Source organism: Oncorhynchus tshawytscha, unplaced genomic scaffold (assembly GCF_018296145.1).
Source record: "Oncorhynchus tshawytscha isolate Ot180627B unplaced genomic scaffold, Otsh_v2.0 Un_contig_1639_pilon_pilon, whole genome shotgun sequence".
NCBI lineage: Eukaryota > Metazoa > Chordata > Actinopteri > Salmoniformes > Salmonidae > Oncorhynchus > Oncorhynchus tshawytscha.
The window spans coordinates 75,001-93,195 of NW_024609675.1; the positions used below are offsets into that span (position 1 = coordinate 75,001).

General features: G+C 43.3%; 1 protein-coding gene across 2 annotated transcripts in view; it reads right to left on the reverse strand.

The window, feature by feature from the left end:
- The window catches only part of LOC112240485 (ras-related C3 botulinum toxin substrate 2), a 34,103-nt gene extending 15,908 nt beyond the window's left edge, over positions 1-18,195 (reverse strand). Inside the window, exons 1-4 of one of the 2 annotated variants that reach the window (XM_042316861.1) lie at positions 18,010-18,187; positions 12,488-12,559; positions 12,103-12,220; positions 10,962-11,024 (exon numbers count right to left, since the gene is read on the reverse strand). In XM_042316861.1, the coding sequence (XP_042172795.1) occupies positions 10,962-11,024; positions 12,103-12,220; positions 12,488-12,559; positions 18,010-18,044 (288 nt within the window). In that variant the 5' untranslated portion in view covers positions 18,045-18,187. Of the gene's footprint in view, positions 1-10,961; positions 11,025-12,102; positions 12,221-12,487; positions 12,560-18,009 lie in introns of both variants that reach the window. The other variant, XM_042316862.1, reaches the window with a different exon arrangement.

Consider the following 18,195-nt stretch of genomic DNA (forward strand, 5'->3'; position numbering starts at 1 on the left):
TCCTATGATAAATATACTGTATGTGGGTACACTGTGTCCTATGATAAATATACTGTATGTGGGTACACTGTGTCCTATGATAAATATACTGTATGTTGGTACACTGTGTCCTATGATAAATATACTGTATGTGGGTACACTGTGTCCTATGATAAATATACTGTATGTGGGTACACTGTGTCCTATGATAAATATACTGTATGTGGGTACACTGTGTCCTATGATAAATATACTGTATGTGGGTACACTGTGTCCTATGATAAATATACTGTATGTGGGTACACTGTGTCCTATGATAAATATACTGTATGTGGGTACACTGTGTCCTATGATAAATATACTGTATGTGGGTACACTGTGTCCTATGATAAATATACTGTATGTGGGTACACTGTGTCCTATGATAAATATACTGTATGTGGGTACACTGTGTCCTATGATAAATATACTGTATGTGGGTACACTGTGTCCTATGATAAATATACTGTATGTGGGTACACTGTGTCCTATGATAAATATACTGTATGTGGGTACACTGTGTCCTATGATAAATATACTGTATGTGGGTACACTGTGTCCTATGATAAATATACTGTATGTGGGTACACTGTGTCCTATGATAAATATACTGTATGTGGGTACACTGTGTCCTATGATAAATATACTGTATGTGGGTACACTGTGTCCTATGATAAATATACTGTATGTGGGTACACTGTGTCCTATGATAAATATACTGTATGTGGGTACACTGTGTCCTATGATAAATATACTGTATGTGGGTACACTGTGTCCTATGATAAATATACTGTATGTGGGTACACTGTGTCCTATGATAAATATACTGTATGTGGGTACACTGTGTCCTATGATAAATATACTGTATGTGGGTACACTGTGTCCTATGATAAATATACTGTATGTGGGTACACTGTGTCCTATGATAAATATACTGTATGTGGGTACACCTATGATAAATATACTGTATGTGGGTACACTGTGTCCTATGATAAATATACTGTATGTGGGTACACTGTGTCCTATGATAAATATACTGTATGTAGGTACACTGTGTCCTATGATAAATATACTGTATGTGGGTACACTGTGTCCTATGATAAATATACTGTATGTGGGTACACTGTGTCCTATGATAAATATACTGTATGTGGGTACACTGTGTCCTATGATAAATATACTGTATGTGGGTACACTGTGTCCTATGATAAATATACTGTATGTGGGTACACTGTCCTATGATAAATATACTGTATGTGGTTACACTGTGTCCTATGATAAATATACTGTATGTGGGTACACTGTGTCCTATGATAAATATACTGTATGTTGGTACACTGTGTCCTATGATAAATATACTGTATGTGGGTACACTGTGTCCTATGATAAATATACTGTATGTGGGTACACTCTGTCCTACGATAAATATACTGTATGTGGGTACACACACACACAAACACTCTTGAGCATACGGATAGAAACTCAACATAAAGGGGAAGCATCATTCCATCATGTTGTGACCCATAGCAACACTCTATGATAATCTAGTATCGGCATAGAACAACATTTGCGGTAGAGGGACCCGGTCGTCATGGCGACAACAGTAAAACACCAAGGAGAAACAGAAAACTCAAAAACACTTTTGGCATTGGATGGAGAAGAGAGTGAAGCGGCAACAGAATTAACATGAGTGGATTGTGTAATGTGGGCTAGCTATTGGGAAAAATCCTTACAAACAAGACTAGATATGTCTTAAAAGCCAGATCCAAATGGAGTGTTCTGAAGATTCTCTTCAGATGAGAAGAGACTAAAAGGCAGTGGATTCTACCCAATAGAATGTGTGTGTGACATTGTGACATCACTACTACTCTATATGTGCGACACATAGTCTCATTCAATTAAAACTATGCATATGCACTAGACCAAGTATAGACTATCTACATGTACCCTGACATGGACTCCACCTGTGACCGCTGCCAGGGGGACCAGCCACTTTACTGCCTAGGTTCTAGTCGTGTCCTATGATCAAACCATACCGGTTACATATGGTCCATACTCTGTCAGATGTTTAGGGATGACCAGGGAACTCTGCCCCCTAGAGGTTCTCTTCACCTTAACTCCAGCCGTGACAAGGTTATGAACAACAAAGTGTGATGTTGTTGCATGTGTTACCGTGCTGGTCAGATGGTTCCTCTTACTGTTATTATTAGCGAGATGGACACAGTCAAGAAACAGACCTCTTTTACACTACTTGGGAAGCCTGTCTGTTATACTTAGACTGAACCAGTATGTCCTTTGTGAGGAAACATCATTGTTGATTGGTAACATAGACCCAGGTGTTGCTACACCTCCGTTGTTACATGAAATAAATGTGTTCTGATGTTTTTGTCTCATATTACCACTGATTTATTTATACTTTCCTTAAATCAGACAAACATTGTGAGGGGCATTTGTTTTGAGGGGCAGGACATGAGTTGGGTGGGTTACTTTCTAAATGTAATCCATTACAGTTACTAGTTACCTGTCCAAAACTGTCATCAGTAGCGTACCTTTTGGAATACTCAAAACTCAGAAACGTAATCTGATTACTTTCACGCGTTTGGTGTCATCATAGTGGTCTCTGACTGGACAGACTCACTCAGCTGGAACAAACTTCAACTTCAATGTTTTTTAATGCTGATTTGAATGTTATGGAGAAAACAGAAAGGTTTCATCAATTATTTTGTCACAAACATCGTTTATGATTTATGATTTTCAAGTAATCCAAGTAGTAATTATCTAGTTTTTCAAAAGTATATGTAATCTGATTGCAATATTTTTGCTGGTAACATAACTGATTACAGTTACAGTTTTTTTGTAATCAGATTACATTAAATCAGTTACTCCCTAACCCTGGGCGGGACTGCTCAACCATTTTCCATAGGACCCTTGCTTGTATGGCTCTCTGCTCTGACCCTAACCTGGTTCACCTGACCTGGTTCATCTTACAACAAGCATAGATTTATTAACATCTGGGTCAGGAGCTAGAGGGGAGGACACACTGGGAGTGGGTCTCTGTGGAGGGGATGGAGCGGCCTGGGAGTGGGTCTCTGGGGAGGGGGTGGAGCGGCCTGGGAGTGGGTCTCTGTGGAGGGGATGGAGCGGCCTGGGAGTGGGTCTCTGTGGAGGGGGTGGAGAGGCATGGGAGTGGATCTCTGGGGAGGGGTTGGAGCGGCATGGGAGTGGGTCTCTGGGGAGGGGTTGGAGCGGCCTGGGAGTGGGTCTCTGGGGAGGGGTTGGAGCGGCATGGGAGTGGGTCTCTGGGGAGGGGTTGGAGCGGCATGGGAGTGGATCTCTGGGGAGGGGGTGGAGAGGTTCCCTCACTATTTCAAACATTGCTGTCTTATGACATGATTATGTGTTAATGCTTATGTGTTAATGCTTATGTGTTAATGATTATGTGTTAATGATTATGTGTTAATGATTATGTGTTAATGATTATGTGTTAATGATTATGTATTAATGTCTTTGTATTTGAACACTACAGAACTCCTGTGTTAAAATAAATAAACAACTTATTGTTTAATATTATAATTATTTTCTAAACATTGGCCTTGTGTGGCGGGGCTGCCTGGCCCTCTCCTGGGGGACCCAACCCATGTGGCCCTCTCCCGGGGGACCCATCCCCGTGTGGCCCTCTCCCGGAGGACCCATCCCCGTGTGGCCCTCTGCTCCGGCCCTGACCCAATGCACCTGACATCTAATAGATATTTAACACCTTTATCGGCTTCCTCACTATGGAGTCTTGCCATCAATATGTTCATAGTTTATTGCAGTATGAAAGAAGTCCTATTTGAGAATTTATGTCACACCACCAGCCTCTCTCCACCTGAAGAAGGAATTGATAGTTTTGTTATGTTGCATCATTTAAGCTACAATCCTTAATCGAAACAATAACAAACGCCCCTGTTTTGCTAAAAAGCTCCGGTAAGGGGCTGGAGAAATGTAACTATTCTCACATTCATAGACAGAGCTAAGGATGCAAGGACTGGCCATCCAGCATATCAAATGTATCATTTTTAACATGTTTTGAGGCTATACAGTATTAGTTTACATTTGAGTTAAACAAGCTTATATTTTGGGTTCTGATGGGGTACGACAGTTAAAGAGGATGGAGGATGGCTTTCACATCAGCAGTAATAAATTCATGAACTTCTTTGAGGAAAAGATCATGATTATCAGAAAGCAAATTACGGACTCCTCTTTAAATCTGCGTATTCCGTCAAAGCTCAGTTGTCCTGAGTCTGCACAACTCTGCCAGGACCTAGGATCAAGAGAGACACTCAAGTGTTTTAGTACTATATCTCTTGACACAATGATGAAAATAATCATGGCCTCTAAACCTTCAAGCTCCCTATTCCAACTAAACTACTGAAAGAGCTGCTTCCTGTGCTTGGCCCTCCTATGATGAACATAATAAACAGCTCCCTATCCACCGGATGTGTACCAAACTCACTAAAAATGGCAGTAATAAAGCCTCTCTTGAAAAAACCAAACCTTGACCCAGAAAATATAAAAAACTATTGGACTATATCGGCCTATATCGAATCTTCCATTCCTCTCAAAATGTTGCGCAGCAACTCACTGTCTTCCTGAAGACAAACAATGTATACGAAATGCTTCAGTCTGGATTTAGACCCCATCATAGCACTGAGACTGCACTTGTGAAGGTGTTAAATGACCGAGGCTCGGCATCTGTCCTCGTGCTCCTAGACCTTAGTGCTGCTACCATCGATCACCACATTCTTTTGGAGAGATTGGAAACCCAAATTGGTCTACACGGACAAGTTCTGGCCTGGTTTAGATCTTATCTGTCGGAAAGATATTAGTTTGTCTCTGTGAATGGTTTGTCCTCTGACAAATCAACTGTAAATTTCGGTGTTCCTCAAGGTTCCGGTTTAGGACCACTGTTGTTTTCACTATATATTTTACCGCTTGGGGATGTCATTCGAAAACATAATGTTAACTTTCACTGCTATGCGGATGACACACAGCTGTACATTTCAATGAGACATGGTGAAGCCCCAAAATTGCCCTCGCTAGAAGCATGTGTTTCAGACATAAGGAAGTGGATGGCTGCAAACTTTCTACTTTTAAACTCGGACAAAACAGAGATGCTTGTTCTAGGTCCCAAGAAACAAAGAGATCTTCTGTTGAATCTGACAATTAATCTTGATGGTTGTACACAAATAAACACAAGTCGTCTCAAATAAAACTGTGAAGGACCTCGGCGTTACTCTGGACCCTGATCTCTCTTTTGAAGAACATATCAAGACTGTTTCAAGGACAGCTTTTTTCCATCTACGTAACATTCCAAAAATCAGAAACTTTCTGTCTAAAAATGATGCAGAAAAATGTATCCATGCTTTTGTCACTTCTAGGTTAGACTACTGCAATGCTCTACTTTCCGGATACCCGGATAAAGCACTAAATAAACTTCAGTTAGTGCTAAATACGGCTGCTATAATCCTGACTATAATCAAGTGTGACAAGTACTTCCGGCGCCGACAGAGATGGCCGTCGCTAGCGTTCCTAGGAAACTATGCAGTTTTTTGTTTTTTTACGTGTTATTTCTTACACTAGTACCCCAGGTCATCTTAGGTTTCTTTACATACACCCGAGAAGAACTACTGAATATAAGATCAGCGTCAACTCACCATCAGTACGACCAAGAATATGTTTTTCGCGATGCGGATCCTGAGTGCCTTACAACCAGTGTAACCGAGTGGATCACATGCAGCGACCAAAAAAAAAACGACTCAGAAAAAGAGGGAAACGAAGCGGTCTTCTGGTCAGACTCCGGAGACGGGCACATCGTGCACCACTCCCCAGCATTCTTCTTGCCAATGTCCAGTCTCTTGACAACAAGGTTGATGAAATCCGAGCAAGGGTAGCATTCCAGAGGGACATCAGAGACTGTAACGTTCTCTGCTTCACGGAAACATGGCTCACTGGAGAGACGCAACCGCCCGAAGCGGTGCAGCCAGCGGGTTTCTCCACGCATCGCGCCGACAGAAACAAACATCTCTCTGGTAAGAAGACGGGCGGGGGCGTATGCCTTATGGCCAACGTGACATGGTGTGATGAAGGAAACATACAGGAACTCAAATCCTTCTGTTCACCTGATTTAGAATTCCTCACAATCAAATGTAGACCGCATTATCTACCAAGAGAATTCTCTTCGATTATAATCACAGCCGTATATCCCCCAAGCAGACACATCGATGGCTCTGAACGAACTTTATTTAACTCTCTGCAAACTGGAAACGATTTATCCGGAGGCTGCATTCATTGTAGCTGGGGATTTTAACAAGGCTAATCTGAAAACAAGACTCCCTAAATTTTATCAGCATATTGATTGCGCAACCAGGGGTGGAAAGACCCTGGATCATTGTTACTCTAACTTCCGCGACGCATATAAGGCCCTGCCCCGCCCCCTTTCGGAAAAGCTGACCACGACTCCATTTTGTTGATCCCTGCCTACAGACAGAAACTAAAACAAGAAGCTCCCACGCTGAGGTCTGTCCAACGCTGGTCCGACCAAGCTGACTCCACACTCCAAGACTGCTTCCATCACGTGGACTGGGAGATGTTTCGTTTGCCAGACAACAACATTGACGAATACGCTGATACGGTGTGCGAGTTCATTAGAACGTGCGTTGAAGATGTCGTTCCCATAGCAACGATTAAAACATTCCCTAACCAGAAACCGTGGATTGATGGCAGCATTCGTGTGAAACTGAAGGCATGAACCACTGCTTTTAATCAGGGCAAGGTGTCTGGTAACATGACTGAATACAAACAGTGCAGCTATTCCTCCGCAAGGCTATCAAACAAGCTAAGCGCCAGTACAGAGACAAAGTAGAATCTCAATTCAACGGCTCAGACACAAGAGGTATGTGGCAGGGTCTACAGTCAATCACGGACTACAGGAAGAAACCCAGCCCAGTCACGGACCAGGATGTCTTGCTCCCAGGCAGACTAAATAACTTTTTTGCCCGCTTTGAGGACAATACAGTGCCACTGACACGGCCTGCAACGGAATCATGCGGTCTCTCCTTCACTGCAGCCGAAGTGAGTAAGACATTTAAACGTGTTAACCCTCGCAAGGCTGCAGGCCCAGACGGCATCCCCAGCCGCGCCTCAGAGCATGCGCAGACCAGCTGGCCGGTGTGTTTACGGACATATTCAACCAATCCCTATACCAGTCTGCTGTTCCCACATGCTTCAAGAGGGCCACCATTGTTCCTGTTCCCAAGAAAGCTAAGGTAACTGAGCTAAACGACTACCGCCCCGTAGCACTCACATCCGTCATCATGAAGTGCTTTGAGAGACTAGTCAAGGACCATATCACCTCCACCCTACCTGACACCCTTGACCCACTCCAATTTGCTTACCGCCCAAATAGGTCCACAGACGATGCAATCTCAACCACACTGCACACTGCCCTAACCCATCTGGACAAGAGGAATACCTATGTGAGAATGCTGTTCATCGACTACAGCTCGGCATTCAACACCATAGTACCCTCCAAGGACATCATCAAGCTCGAGACCCTGGGTCTCGACCCCGCCCTGTGCAACTGGGTACTGGACTTCCTGAAGGGCCGCCCCAGGTGGTGAGGGTAGGCAACAACATCTCCTCCCCGCTGATCCTCAACACTGGGGCCCCACAAGGGTGCGTTCTGAGCCCCCTCCTGTACTCCCTGTTCACCCACGACTGCGTGGCCATGCACGCCTCCAACTCAATCATCAAGTTTGCGGACGACACAACAGTGGTAGGCTTGATTACCAACAACGACGAGACGGCCTACAGGGAGGAGGTGAGGGCCCTCGGAGTGTGGTGTCAGGAAAATAACCTCACACTCAACGTCAACAAAACTAAGGAGATGATTGTGGACTTCAGGAAACAGCAGAGGGAACACCCCCATCCACATCGATGGAACAGTAGTGGAGAGGGTAGCAAGTTTTAAGTTCCTCGGCATACACATCACAGACAAACTGAATTGGTCCACTCACACAGACAGCATCGTGAGGAAGGCGCAGCAGCGCCTCTTCAACCTCAGGAGGCTGAAGAAATTCGGCTTGTCACCAAAAGCACTCACAAACTTCTACAGATGCACAATCGAGAGCATCCTGGCGGGCTGTATCACCGCCTGGTATGGCAACTGCACCGCCCTCAACCGTAAGGCTCTCCAGAGGGTAGTGAGGTCTGCACAACGCATCACCGGGGCAAACTACCTGCCCTCCAGGACACCTACACCACCCGATGCTACAGGAAGGCCATAAAGATCATCAAGGACATCAACCACCCGAGCCACTGCCTGTTCACCCCGCTGTCATCCAGAAGGCGAGGTCAGTACAGGTGCATCAAAGCTGGGACCGAGAGACTGAAAAACAGCTTCTATCTCAAGGCCATCAGACTGTTAAACAGCCACCACTAACATTGAGTGGCTACTGCCAACACACTGTCAATGACACTGACTCTACTCCAGCCACTTTAATCATGGGAATTGATGGGAAATGATGTAAATATATCACTAGCCACTTTAAACAATGCTACCTTATATAATGTTACTTACCCTACATTGTTCATCTCATATGCATACGTTGATACTGTACTCTATATCATCGACTGCATCCTTATGTAATACATGTATCACTAGCCACTTTAACTATGCCTTGGTTTACATACTTATCTCATATGTATATACTGTACTCGATATCATCTACTGTATCTTGCCTATGCTGCTCTGTACCATCACTCATTCATATATCCTTATGTACATATTCTTTATCCCCTTACACTGTGTATAAGACAGTAGTTTTTTTGGAATTGTTAGTTAGATTACTTGCTCGTTATTACTGCATTGTCGGAACTAGAAGCACAAGCATTTCGCTACACTCGCATTAACATCTGCTAACCATGTGTATGTGACAAATAAAATTTGATTTGATTTGATTTGATTTGACTAGAACCAAACAATTTGATCATATTACTCCAGTGCTAGCCTCCCTACACTGGCTTCCTGTCAAGGCAAGGGCTGATTTCAAGGTTTTACTGCTAACCTACAAAGCATTACATGGGCTTGCTCCTACCTATCTCTCTGATTTGGTCCTGCCGTACATACCTACACGTACGCTACGGTCACAAGACGCAGGCCTCCTAATTGTCCCTAGAATTTCTAAGCAAAAAGTTGGAGGCAAGGCTTTCTCCTATAGAGCTCCATTTTTATGTAATGGTCTGCCTACCCATGTGAGAGACACAAACTCGGTCTCAACCTTTAAGCCTTTACTGAAGACTCATCTCTTCAGTGGGTCATATGATTGAGTGTAGTCTGGCCCAGGAGTGTGAAGGTGAATGGAAAGGCTCTGGAGCAACGAACCGCCCTTGCTGTCTCTGCCTGGCCGGTTCCCCTCTTTCCACTGGGATTCTCTGCCAGGGGCTGAGTCACTGCCTTACTAGGGCTCTTTCATACCCCCCTTTGGGTTGTGCCGTGGCGGAGATCTTTGTGGGCTATACTCATCCTTGTCTCAGGATGGTAAGTTGGTGGTTGAAGATATCCCTCTAGTGGTGTGGGGGCTGTGCTTTGGCAAAGTGGGTGGGGTTATATCCTTCCTGTTTGGCCCTGTCTGGGGGTGTCCTCGGATGGGGCCACAGTGTCTCCTGACCCCTCCTGTCTCAGCCTCCAGTATTTATGCTGCAGTAGTTTATGTGTCAGTTTGGGTCAGTTTGTTATATCTGGAGTACTTCTCCTTTCCTATCCGGTGTCCTGTGTGAATTTAAGTATGCTCTCTCTAATTCTCTCTTTCTTTCTCTCTCTCGGAGGACCTGAGCCCTAGGACCATGCCTCAGGACTACCTGACATGATGACTCCTTGCTGTCCCCAGTCCACCTGGCCGTGCTGCTGCTCCAGTTTCAACTGTTCTGCCTGTGATTATTATTATTTGACCATGCTGGTCATTTATGAACATTTTAACATCATGGCCATGTTCTGTTATAATCTCCACCCGGCACAGCCAGAAGAGGACTGGCCACCCCACATAGACTGGTTCCTCTCTAGGTTTCTTCCTAGGTTTTGGCCTTTCTAGGGAGTTTTTCCTAGCCACCGTGCTTCTACACCTGCATTGCTTGCTGTTTGGGGTTTTAGGCTGGGTTTCTGTATAGCACTTTGAGATATCAGCTGATGTACGAAGGGCTATATAAATAAATTTGATTTGATTTTGATTTGATTTAAAGCTTATGAGGCATTTATAAGGTATATTCTTCAAGAATCAATAGCTACATATTAGTAATTTATAAGTCCAAAAATGGATGTAGCAACTAAGGATTCTAGCTTTAATATGTGAAAACTAATAAAAGAAGAATTAATATCTCAAATAAAAATGTCAAGGTCCTTGTTCCCAAGTGATGACGGCTGTTTTGTGTGTGTCGCATTTCACACCCACACTGTTCTGTCGCAACGCTGAATAGACTTTGTAGACATAATGAAAAGATCTTGAAAATAATAATGAAAAGATGTTTAAATATATCCAAAGCGCTTTCACTGGACTAGAGGTGTGTGACGGAGGAGAGAGTAGGCTCGACACAGTAGGAGCAAACAGTCCCTCTGACAGTGTGGGGACACACCTCCATCTAGTGGTCAATACTAGGACATGCACTTTGAATCCTCACTGACATTTCCGTTAGGGCTCAATTCAATTCACCTCCATACAGCTTTATGTTTTATGGAACTTAATTCAACTTCGGTTCAGTCAATTCTGCAGGCTGAATATTCAATTACCAATTAACATGTTGAAAAGACATTATGGAAAATAATTTGGAAATTTCAATGAATGAATGATTGAATTTTACAACGCCAACCCTGAATGTGATAGATACAGGTAGAATCTAGAGAGGATCACCTTGGCTCTGACGTTCTCGTAGGAGGCTGGGCTCACCAGAGAGAAACAGATGAGGAACACGTCCTGAGAGAGAGAGAGAGAGAGAGAGAGAGAGAGAGAGAGAGAGAGAGAGAGAGAGAGAGAGAGGAGAGAGAGAGAGAGAGACAGAGAGAGAGAGAGAGAGAGAGAGAGGGAGAGAGAGATCAAGCTCTATGCATTAGACTCAATTAGGTCTGTGTGTGTGTGTGTGTGTATGTGTGTGTGTAAATGATATATAAATGTGTCTGTGTGTGTGTGTCTATATTATCTATAAATAAGTGTGTGTGTGTGTGTGTGTATATTATATATAAATAAATGTGTGTGTGTGCGTGTGTATATTATATATAAATAAATGTGTGTGTGTGTGTGTATATTATATATAAATACATGTGTGTGTGTGTGTGTATACTATATATAAATAAATGTGTGTGTGTATATTATATATAAATAAATGTGTGTATACTATATATAAATAAATGTGTGTGTGTGTATATTATATATAAATAAATGTGTGTGTGTGCATGTGTATATTATATATAAATAAATATGTGTGTGTGTGTATATTATATATAAATAAATGTGTGTGTGTGCGTGTGTATATTATATATAAATAAATATGTGTGTGTGTGTATATTATATATAAATAAATGTGTGTGTGTGCGTGTGTATATTATATATAAATAAATGTGTGTGTGTGTCACGTTCTGACCTTTATTTCCTTTGTTTTGTATTTAGTTAGTATGGTCAGGGCGTGAGTTGGGTGGGCAGTCTATGTTTGTTTTTCTATGATTTGGGTATTTCTATGTTTCGGCCTAGTATGGTTCTCAATCAGAGGCAGGTGTCATTAGTTGTCTCTGATTGAGAATCATACTTAGGTAGCCTGGGATTCACTGTGTGTTTGTGGGTGATTGTTCCTGTCTCTGTGTTTGCACCAGAGGGCTGTTTAGGTTTTCCACATTCTTTGTTTTTGTAGTGTTCATGTTTATCTTTTTGTTATTAAACATGAATCAGTATAATCACGCCGCATTTTGGTCCGCTTCTCCTTCACAACAGGAAGACCGTTACAGTGTGTGCGTATATATAAATGAATGTGTGTATATTATATATAAATGTGTGTGTGTACCGTCTGTGGGTAGGACAGTGGTCTAAGTCTGTCATAGTCCTCCTGTCCTGCTGTATCCCAGAGACCCAGATTGACTGGCTTACTGTCCACCATCACATTGGCTGAGTAGTTATCAAAGCTGAGGGAGAGAACACACACACTTTTCTAGTGTACTGTACATATCAAGTGTGTGTGTGTGTGTACTGTACATATCAAGTGTGTGCGTTTGAGTGTACTGTACATATCAAGTGTGTGTGTGTGTGTACTGTACATATCAAGTGTGTGTGTGTACTGTACATATCAAGTGTGTGTATGTGTACTGTACGTATCGTGTGTGTGTGTACTGTACATATCAAGTGTGTGTGTGTGTGTGTACTGTACATATCGTGTGTGTGTGTGTACTCACACAGTAGGGATATATTCTCCAGGGAAAGCGTTGGTTGTGTAGCTGATGAGAAGACATGTTTTCCCCACAGCTCTGAAACACACAGGGAAAATACACATCAATGTTTTCAATAGGACCCAATGGTCATTTAAACAGCTATAACCTTAACCATTAGTGGGGGAAATGCAACATCCCACTGGTCAAAGCAACATCCCACTGGTCAAAGCAACATCCCGCTGGTCAAAGCAACATCCCACTGGTCAAAGCAACATCCCACTGGTCAATGCAACATCCCACTGGTCAAAGCAACATCCCACTGGTCAACAGCAACATCCCACTGGTCAAATGCAACATCCCACTGGTCAATGCAACATCCCACTGGTCAAGCAACATCCCACTGGTCAATGCAACATCCCACTGGTCAAAGCAACATCCCACTGGTCAAAGCAACATCCCACTGGTCAATGCAACATCCCACTGGTCAATGCAACATCCCACTGGTCAAAGCAACATCCCACTGGTCAAAGCAACATCCCACTGGTCAAAGCAACATCCCACTGGTCAAAGCAACATCCCACTGGTCAAAGCAACATCCCACTGGTCAATGCAACATCCCACTGGTCAAAGCAACATCCCACTGGTCAAAGCAACATCCCACTGGTCAATGCAACATCCCACTGGTCAAAGCAACATCCCGCTGGTCAATGCAACATCCCACTGGTCAATGCAACATCCCACTGGTCAATGCAACATCCCGCTGGTCAATGCAACATCCCGCTGGTCAAAGCAACATCCCACTGGTCAATGCAACCTCCCACTGGTCAATGCAACATCTCACTGGTCAAAGCAACATCCCACTGCTCAAAGCAACATCCCACTGGTCAATGCAACATCCCACTGGTCAAAGCAACATCCCACTGGTCAAAGCAACATCCCACTGGTCAATGCAACCTCCCACTGGTCAATGCAACATCCCACTGGTCAAAGCAACATCCCACTGGTCAAAGCAACATCCCACTGGTCAAAGCAACATCCCACTGGTCAAAGCAACATCCCACTGGTCAATGCAACATCCCACTGGTCAATGCAACATCCCACTGGTCAAAGCAACATCCCACTGGTCAAAGCAACATCCCACTGGTCAAAGCAACATCCCACTGGTCAATGCAACCTCCCACTGGTCAATGCAACATCCCACTGGTCAAAGCAACATCCCACTGGTCAAAGCAACATCCCACTGGTCAAAGCAACATCCCACTGGTCAAAGCAACATCCCACTGGTCAAAGCAACATCCCACTGTGAAAACACTGGTTGAATCAACGTTGTTTCCATGTCATTTTAGGAAAAAGAAAAAAGATGACATTGAATCAATGTACAAAACTGATTGAATTTGCAAAAAGTCATCAACTTTTAACCTAAATCCAATGACAGGATGACATTTTTGTTGATTTCATGTTGAGTTCACGTTAGTTGATAACTCAACCAAATGTAAATCCAAACTAGACGTTGAAATGACGTCTGTGCCCAGTGGGTTCCCTACACTGTTTCAACACATGAAATAGACAATGAAAACATTGAAGCATTTTCAAGGCTCTGTTCCATATCCAACAGCTCAATCAAAGAACTCCAGTCTGAACAAAGGAAGCTGGGTTTGGCCATAAACAACAAGTAAGCATAGTTCAAGGTGAATCAACCAATCACATTCCACTACCCCAACGTGTCCTGTCATGTCTCAACTTCCTCAACATCCTGACTTGGGTTAGAACTACATCAGGGTGTTGAGTAATACGTGAACTATCTTCTTCCTCCTCGGCGGACATCTTGTTTTTCCACTGAACCGTTGTTGAAGAAGACGTAGCATGGCCTTCTAGTATGATGACTACAGGTCTCTATCTCTCAGTCTATCTTCTTCCTCCTCGGCGGACATCTTGTTTTTCCACTGAACCGTTGTTGAAGAAGACGTAGCATGGCCTTCTAGTATGATGACTACAGGTCTCTATCTCTCAGTCTATCTTCTTCCTCCTCGGCGGACATCTTGTTTTTCCACTGAACCGTTGTTGAAGAAGACGTAGCATGGCCTTCTAGTATGATGACTATCTCTCAGGTCTCTTGTTTTTCCACTGAACCGTTGTTCTCATGGCCTTCTAGTATGATGATCTTCTTCCTCTATCTTCTTCCTCCTCGGCGGACATCTTGTTTTTCCACTGAACCGTTGTTGAAGAAGACGTAGCATGGCCTTCTAGTATGATGACTACAGGTCTCTATCTCTCAGTCTATCTTCTTCCTCCTCGGCGGACATCTTGTTTTTCCACTGAACCGTTGTTGAAGAAGACGTAGCATGGCCTTCTAGTATGATGACTACAGGTCTCTATCTCTCAGTCTATCTTCTTCCTCCTCGGCGGACATCTTGTTTTTCCACTGAACCGTTGTTGAAGAAGACGTAGCATGGCCTTCTAGTATGATGACTACAGGTCTCTATCTCTCAGTCTATCTTCTTCCTCCTCGGCGGACATCTTGTTTTTCCACTGAACCGTTGTTGAAGAAGACGTAGCATGGCCTTCTAGTATGATGACTACAGGTCTCTATCTCTCAGTCTATCTTCTTCCTCCTCGGCGGACATCTTGTTTTTCCACTGAACCGTTGTTGAAGAAGACGTAGCATGGCCTTCTAGTATGATGACTACAGGTCTCTATCTCTCAGTCTATCTTCTTCCTCCTCGGCGGACATCTTGTTTTTCCACTGAACCGTTGTTGAAGAAGACGTAGCATGGCCTTCTAGTATGATGACTACAGGTCTCTATCTCTCAGTCTATCTTCTTCCTCCTCGGCGGACATCTTGTTTTTCCACTGAACCGTTGTTGAAGAAGACGTAGCATGGCCTTCTAGTATGATGACTACAGGTCTCTATCTCTCGATCTATCTTCTTCCTCATTGGAAACAACCTGCTTCTTCATCACATTAGATATGAGAAAATAAACAAACACAAATACTCTGTAATTTTTCAGTTTGTTTTGTACTCAATATTTCCATTTGTCTCATTTTTACAAACACTCAGATCCAGCGTGCTACTCACAGAGGTCACAGAGGTTGACAAGGGCTCATAACCACGGCAACCAGAGTAGGTCACATGGTTTACAGGAAGCCAGCTTGTGTTTTAGAGAGTGATGAGTCTGTCTGGGTTTTTACCATAACCTCCTTCCTCCTTCACCAAAAACACTTGTTTAAGAGACAGAGGCTGGAGACAATGTCTTCATATTATTTGGCATATTACAAAACAGCTAATCGTGATAAACATACAAAACTGTAATATATGAGCTAATGTTACAAGCAGGGGGCTTGTGTAAATGATGCTGACAAAATGTGCCAATGGGAACCGGGCCTGTATTCACAAAGCATCTCAGACAAGGCGTGCTGATCTAGGATCAGGTCCCCCATGTCTCGTTCTTTGTGATCTCAAAGCCTAAACTGATTCTAGATCAGCACTCCTACTCTGAGACACTTTGTGAACACGAGCCCTGATTAAAACTGTCAGGAAATAGATCCTTTTTGGTATTTATCTCACATTCCCCAGGTTCCATGTAGAACCCTTTCCACAGAGTGTTCTATATGGAACCCATGATCTCCCTCCCCTCCTTCTCTCTTACCACCCATCCCTTTACAATCACCTGTTTAGGTAAATCATCTATTGAATAATAACCTGTGAAGTGAACACACCGATTAGTGTACACTGAAAACAGGTTGTTTACACTCTCCATGTCCCAAATGGCACCCTATTCCCTATATAGTGCACTACTTTTGACCAGCACCCTATTGGGAATAGGGTGTAATTTGGTACACAGACAATAACTGTTTGGACACTGATGTCCCCTCATCTTTGTATAGCTGATGGACTTCATGACACAATGAATATGACAACAACAACACTCCCCTCTCTGTAAGGCCATGTTCCCCTCTCCTAACAATATGACCTCTACCTCATCATCTCTCATTGTCCTAGTAAACCAGGTCTGAGAGGACACACCCCTCTCCTAACAATATGACCTCTACCTCATCATCTCTCAGTGTCCTAGTAAACCAGGTCTGATAGGACACAGTCCTCTCCTAACAATATGACCTCTACCTCATCATCTCTCAGTGTCCTAGTAAACCAGGTCTGATAGGACACACTCCTCTCCTAACAATATGACCTCTACCTCATCATCTCTCAGTGTCCTAGTAAACCAGGTCTGATAGGACACACACCTCTCCTAACAATATGACCTCTACCTCATCATCTCTCAGTGTCCTAGTAAACCAGGTCTGATAGGACATACACCTCTCCTAACAATATGACCTCTACCTCATCATCTCTCAGTGTCCTAGTAAACCAGGTCTGATAGGACACAGTCCTCTCCTAACAATATGACCTCTACCTCATCATCTCTCAGTGTCCTAGTAAACCAGGTCTGATAGGACATCTTGGGGTCCAGTGTTTTAACATACCTCACAGTTCCATGAATTCACAGACAATGTCAAGAATGAGAACAGAAATGGGGGCCACCATACAAACTGTAGATGAGAACCCGGACTTTTGTCACTGACCCACCAAACAAACTGTGTGTGACATGACACACCTTTGAGTTGCAAAACACAACCTTGAACATGTCAGACAAGTGAACTGAAATCAAGCTGTATACACTATAGATAGGACGACTGGTCCATGTGTTATGACCATCAATAACAGAGATAGATTTACCAACCACTCTATTCTATTCTATTATATTATGAGCCAATCAAATCACTCCTTCATGATGTGTGTATTTACCTTGTTTCAGCTGCTCTGAACAACACATGTTGTGCTTCCCAAATGGCACTCTATTCCTTATATAGTGCCTTCCTGTTGAACAAGGCCCAGGGGCTCTGGTGAAAAGTAGTGCAGTACATAGGGAATTAGGTGCCATTTGGGACACTGTCCCAGTGATCCTCTTACAAGGCAGCATTTTAAATGCATGTCCTGGCGTGTACTATACAGCTGCTATGACTGTGTTGGTTTCTCCTACCCACAACCACGACTGTCCCATGTTACATAGTAACTCTATTCTGCCATACGAGTCCATTGAAGTTGGCTTTGGGGTTCAGATTCAATAGAGCTGGATGAAAGATAGTAGTTGTCTGTTAGTCAACTCATGAGGAACTAGGTAATGAGTCGTAGGGAACTGCACTAACTGTGGAAGCTATTTTAACTCTATATCTTTGGACACACCTGATTAGTGGTGTCAACAAACCTCTGGGTCTCTCAACAGACTCATGTTCATAATCTGTTACATGATTTGTGAATGGAAATATCTGTACACGTATTTCTGTAGATGTAAAACGAGAACAGAAAGAGAAGCACTTGAAGTCACCCGGGACAGAGAAAGTGAAGACATCAACAAGCATCCACTCTTGGCTTCACATACTGAGAGGTCAATACAACTCCTATAGGGTTCGATCGCTCATTGAACCAACGACTAAATCAGAGCACTAAGATATCATGTGATAAAAACAAAATGAAAAACACTTACCCATCTCCCACAACAACACATTTGATAGCCTGCATCCTGCTTAGCTTCAGTCAGCTCCCTCTTCTCTCTGTGCAACAGTCTGTCAGAGTTTCAGACAGAGAGAAAATAACAGCAACTCAATGCCTCATGCAACAGCAGGAAGTTGCTACAGCACTCACCTCTCTCTTTCTCTCTTCCTCTCAATTA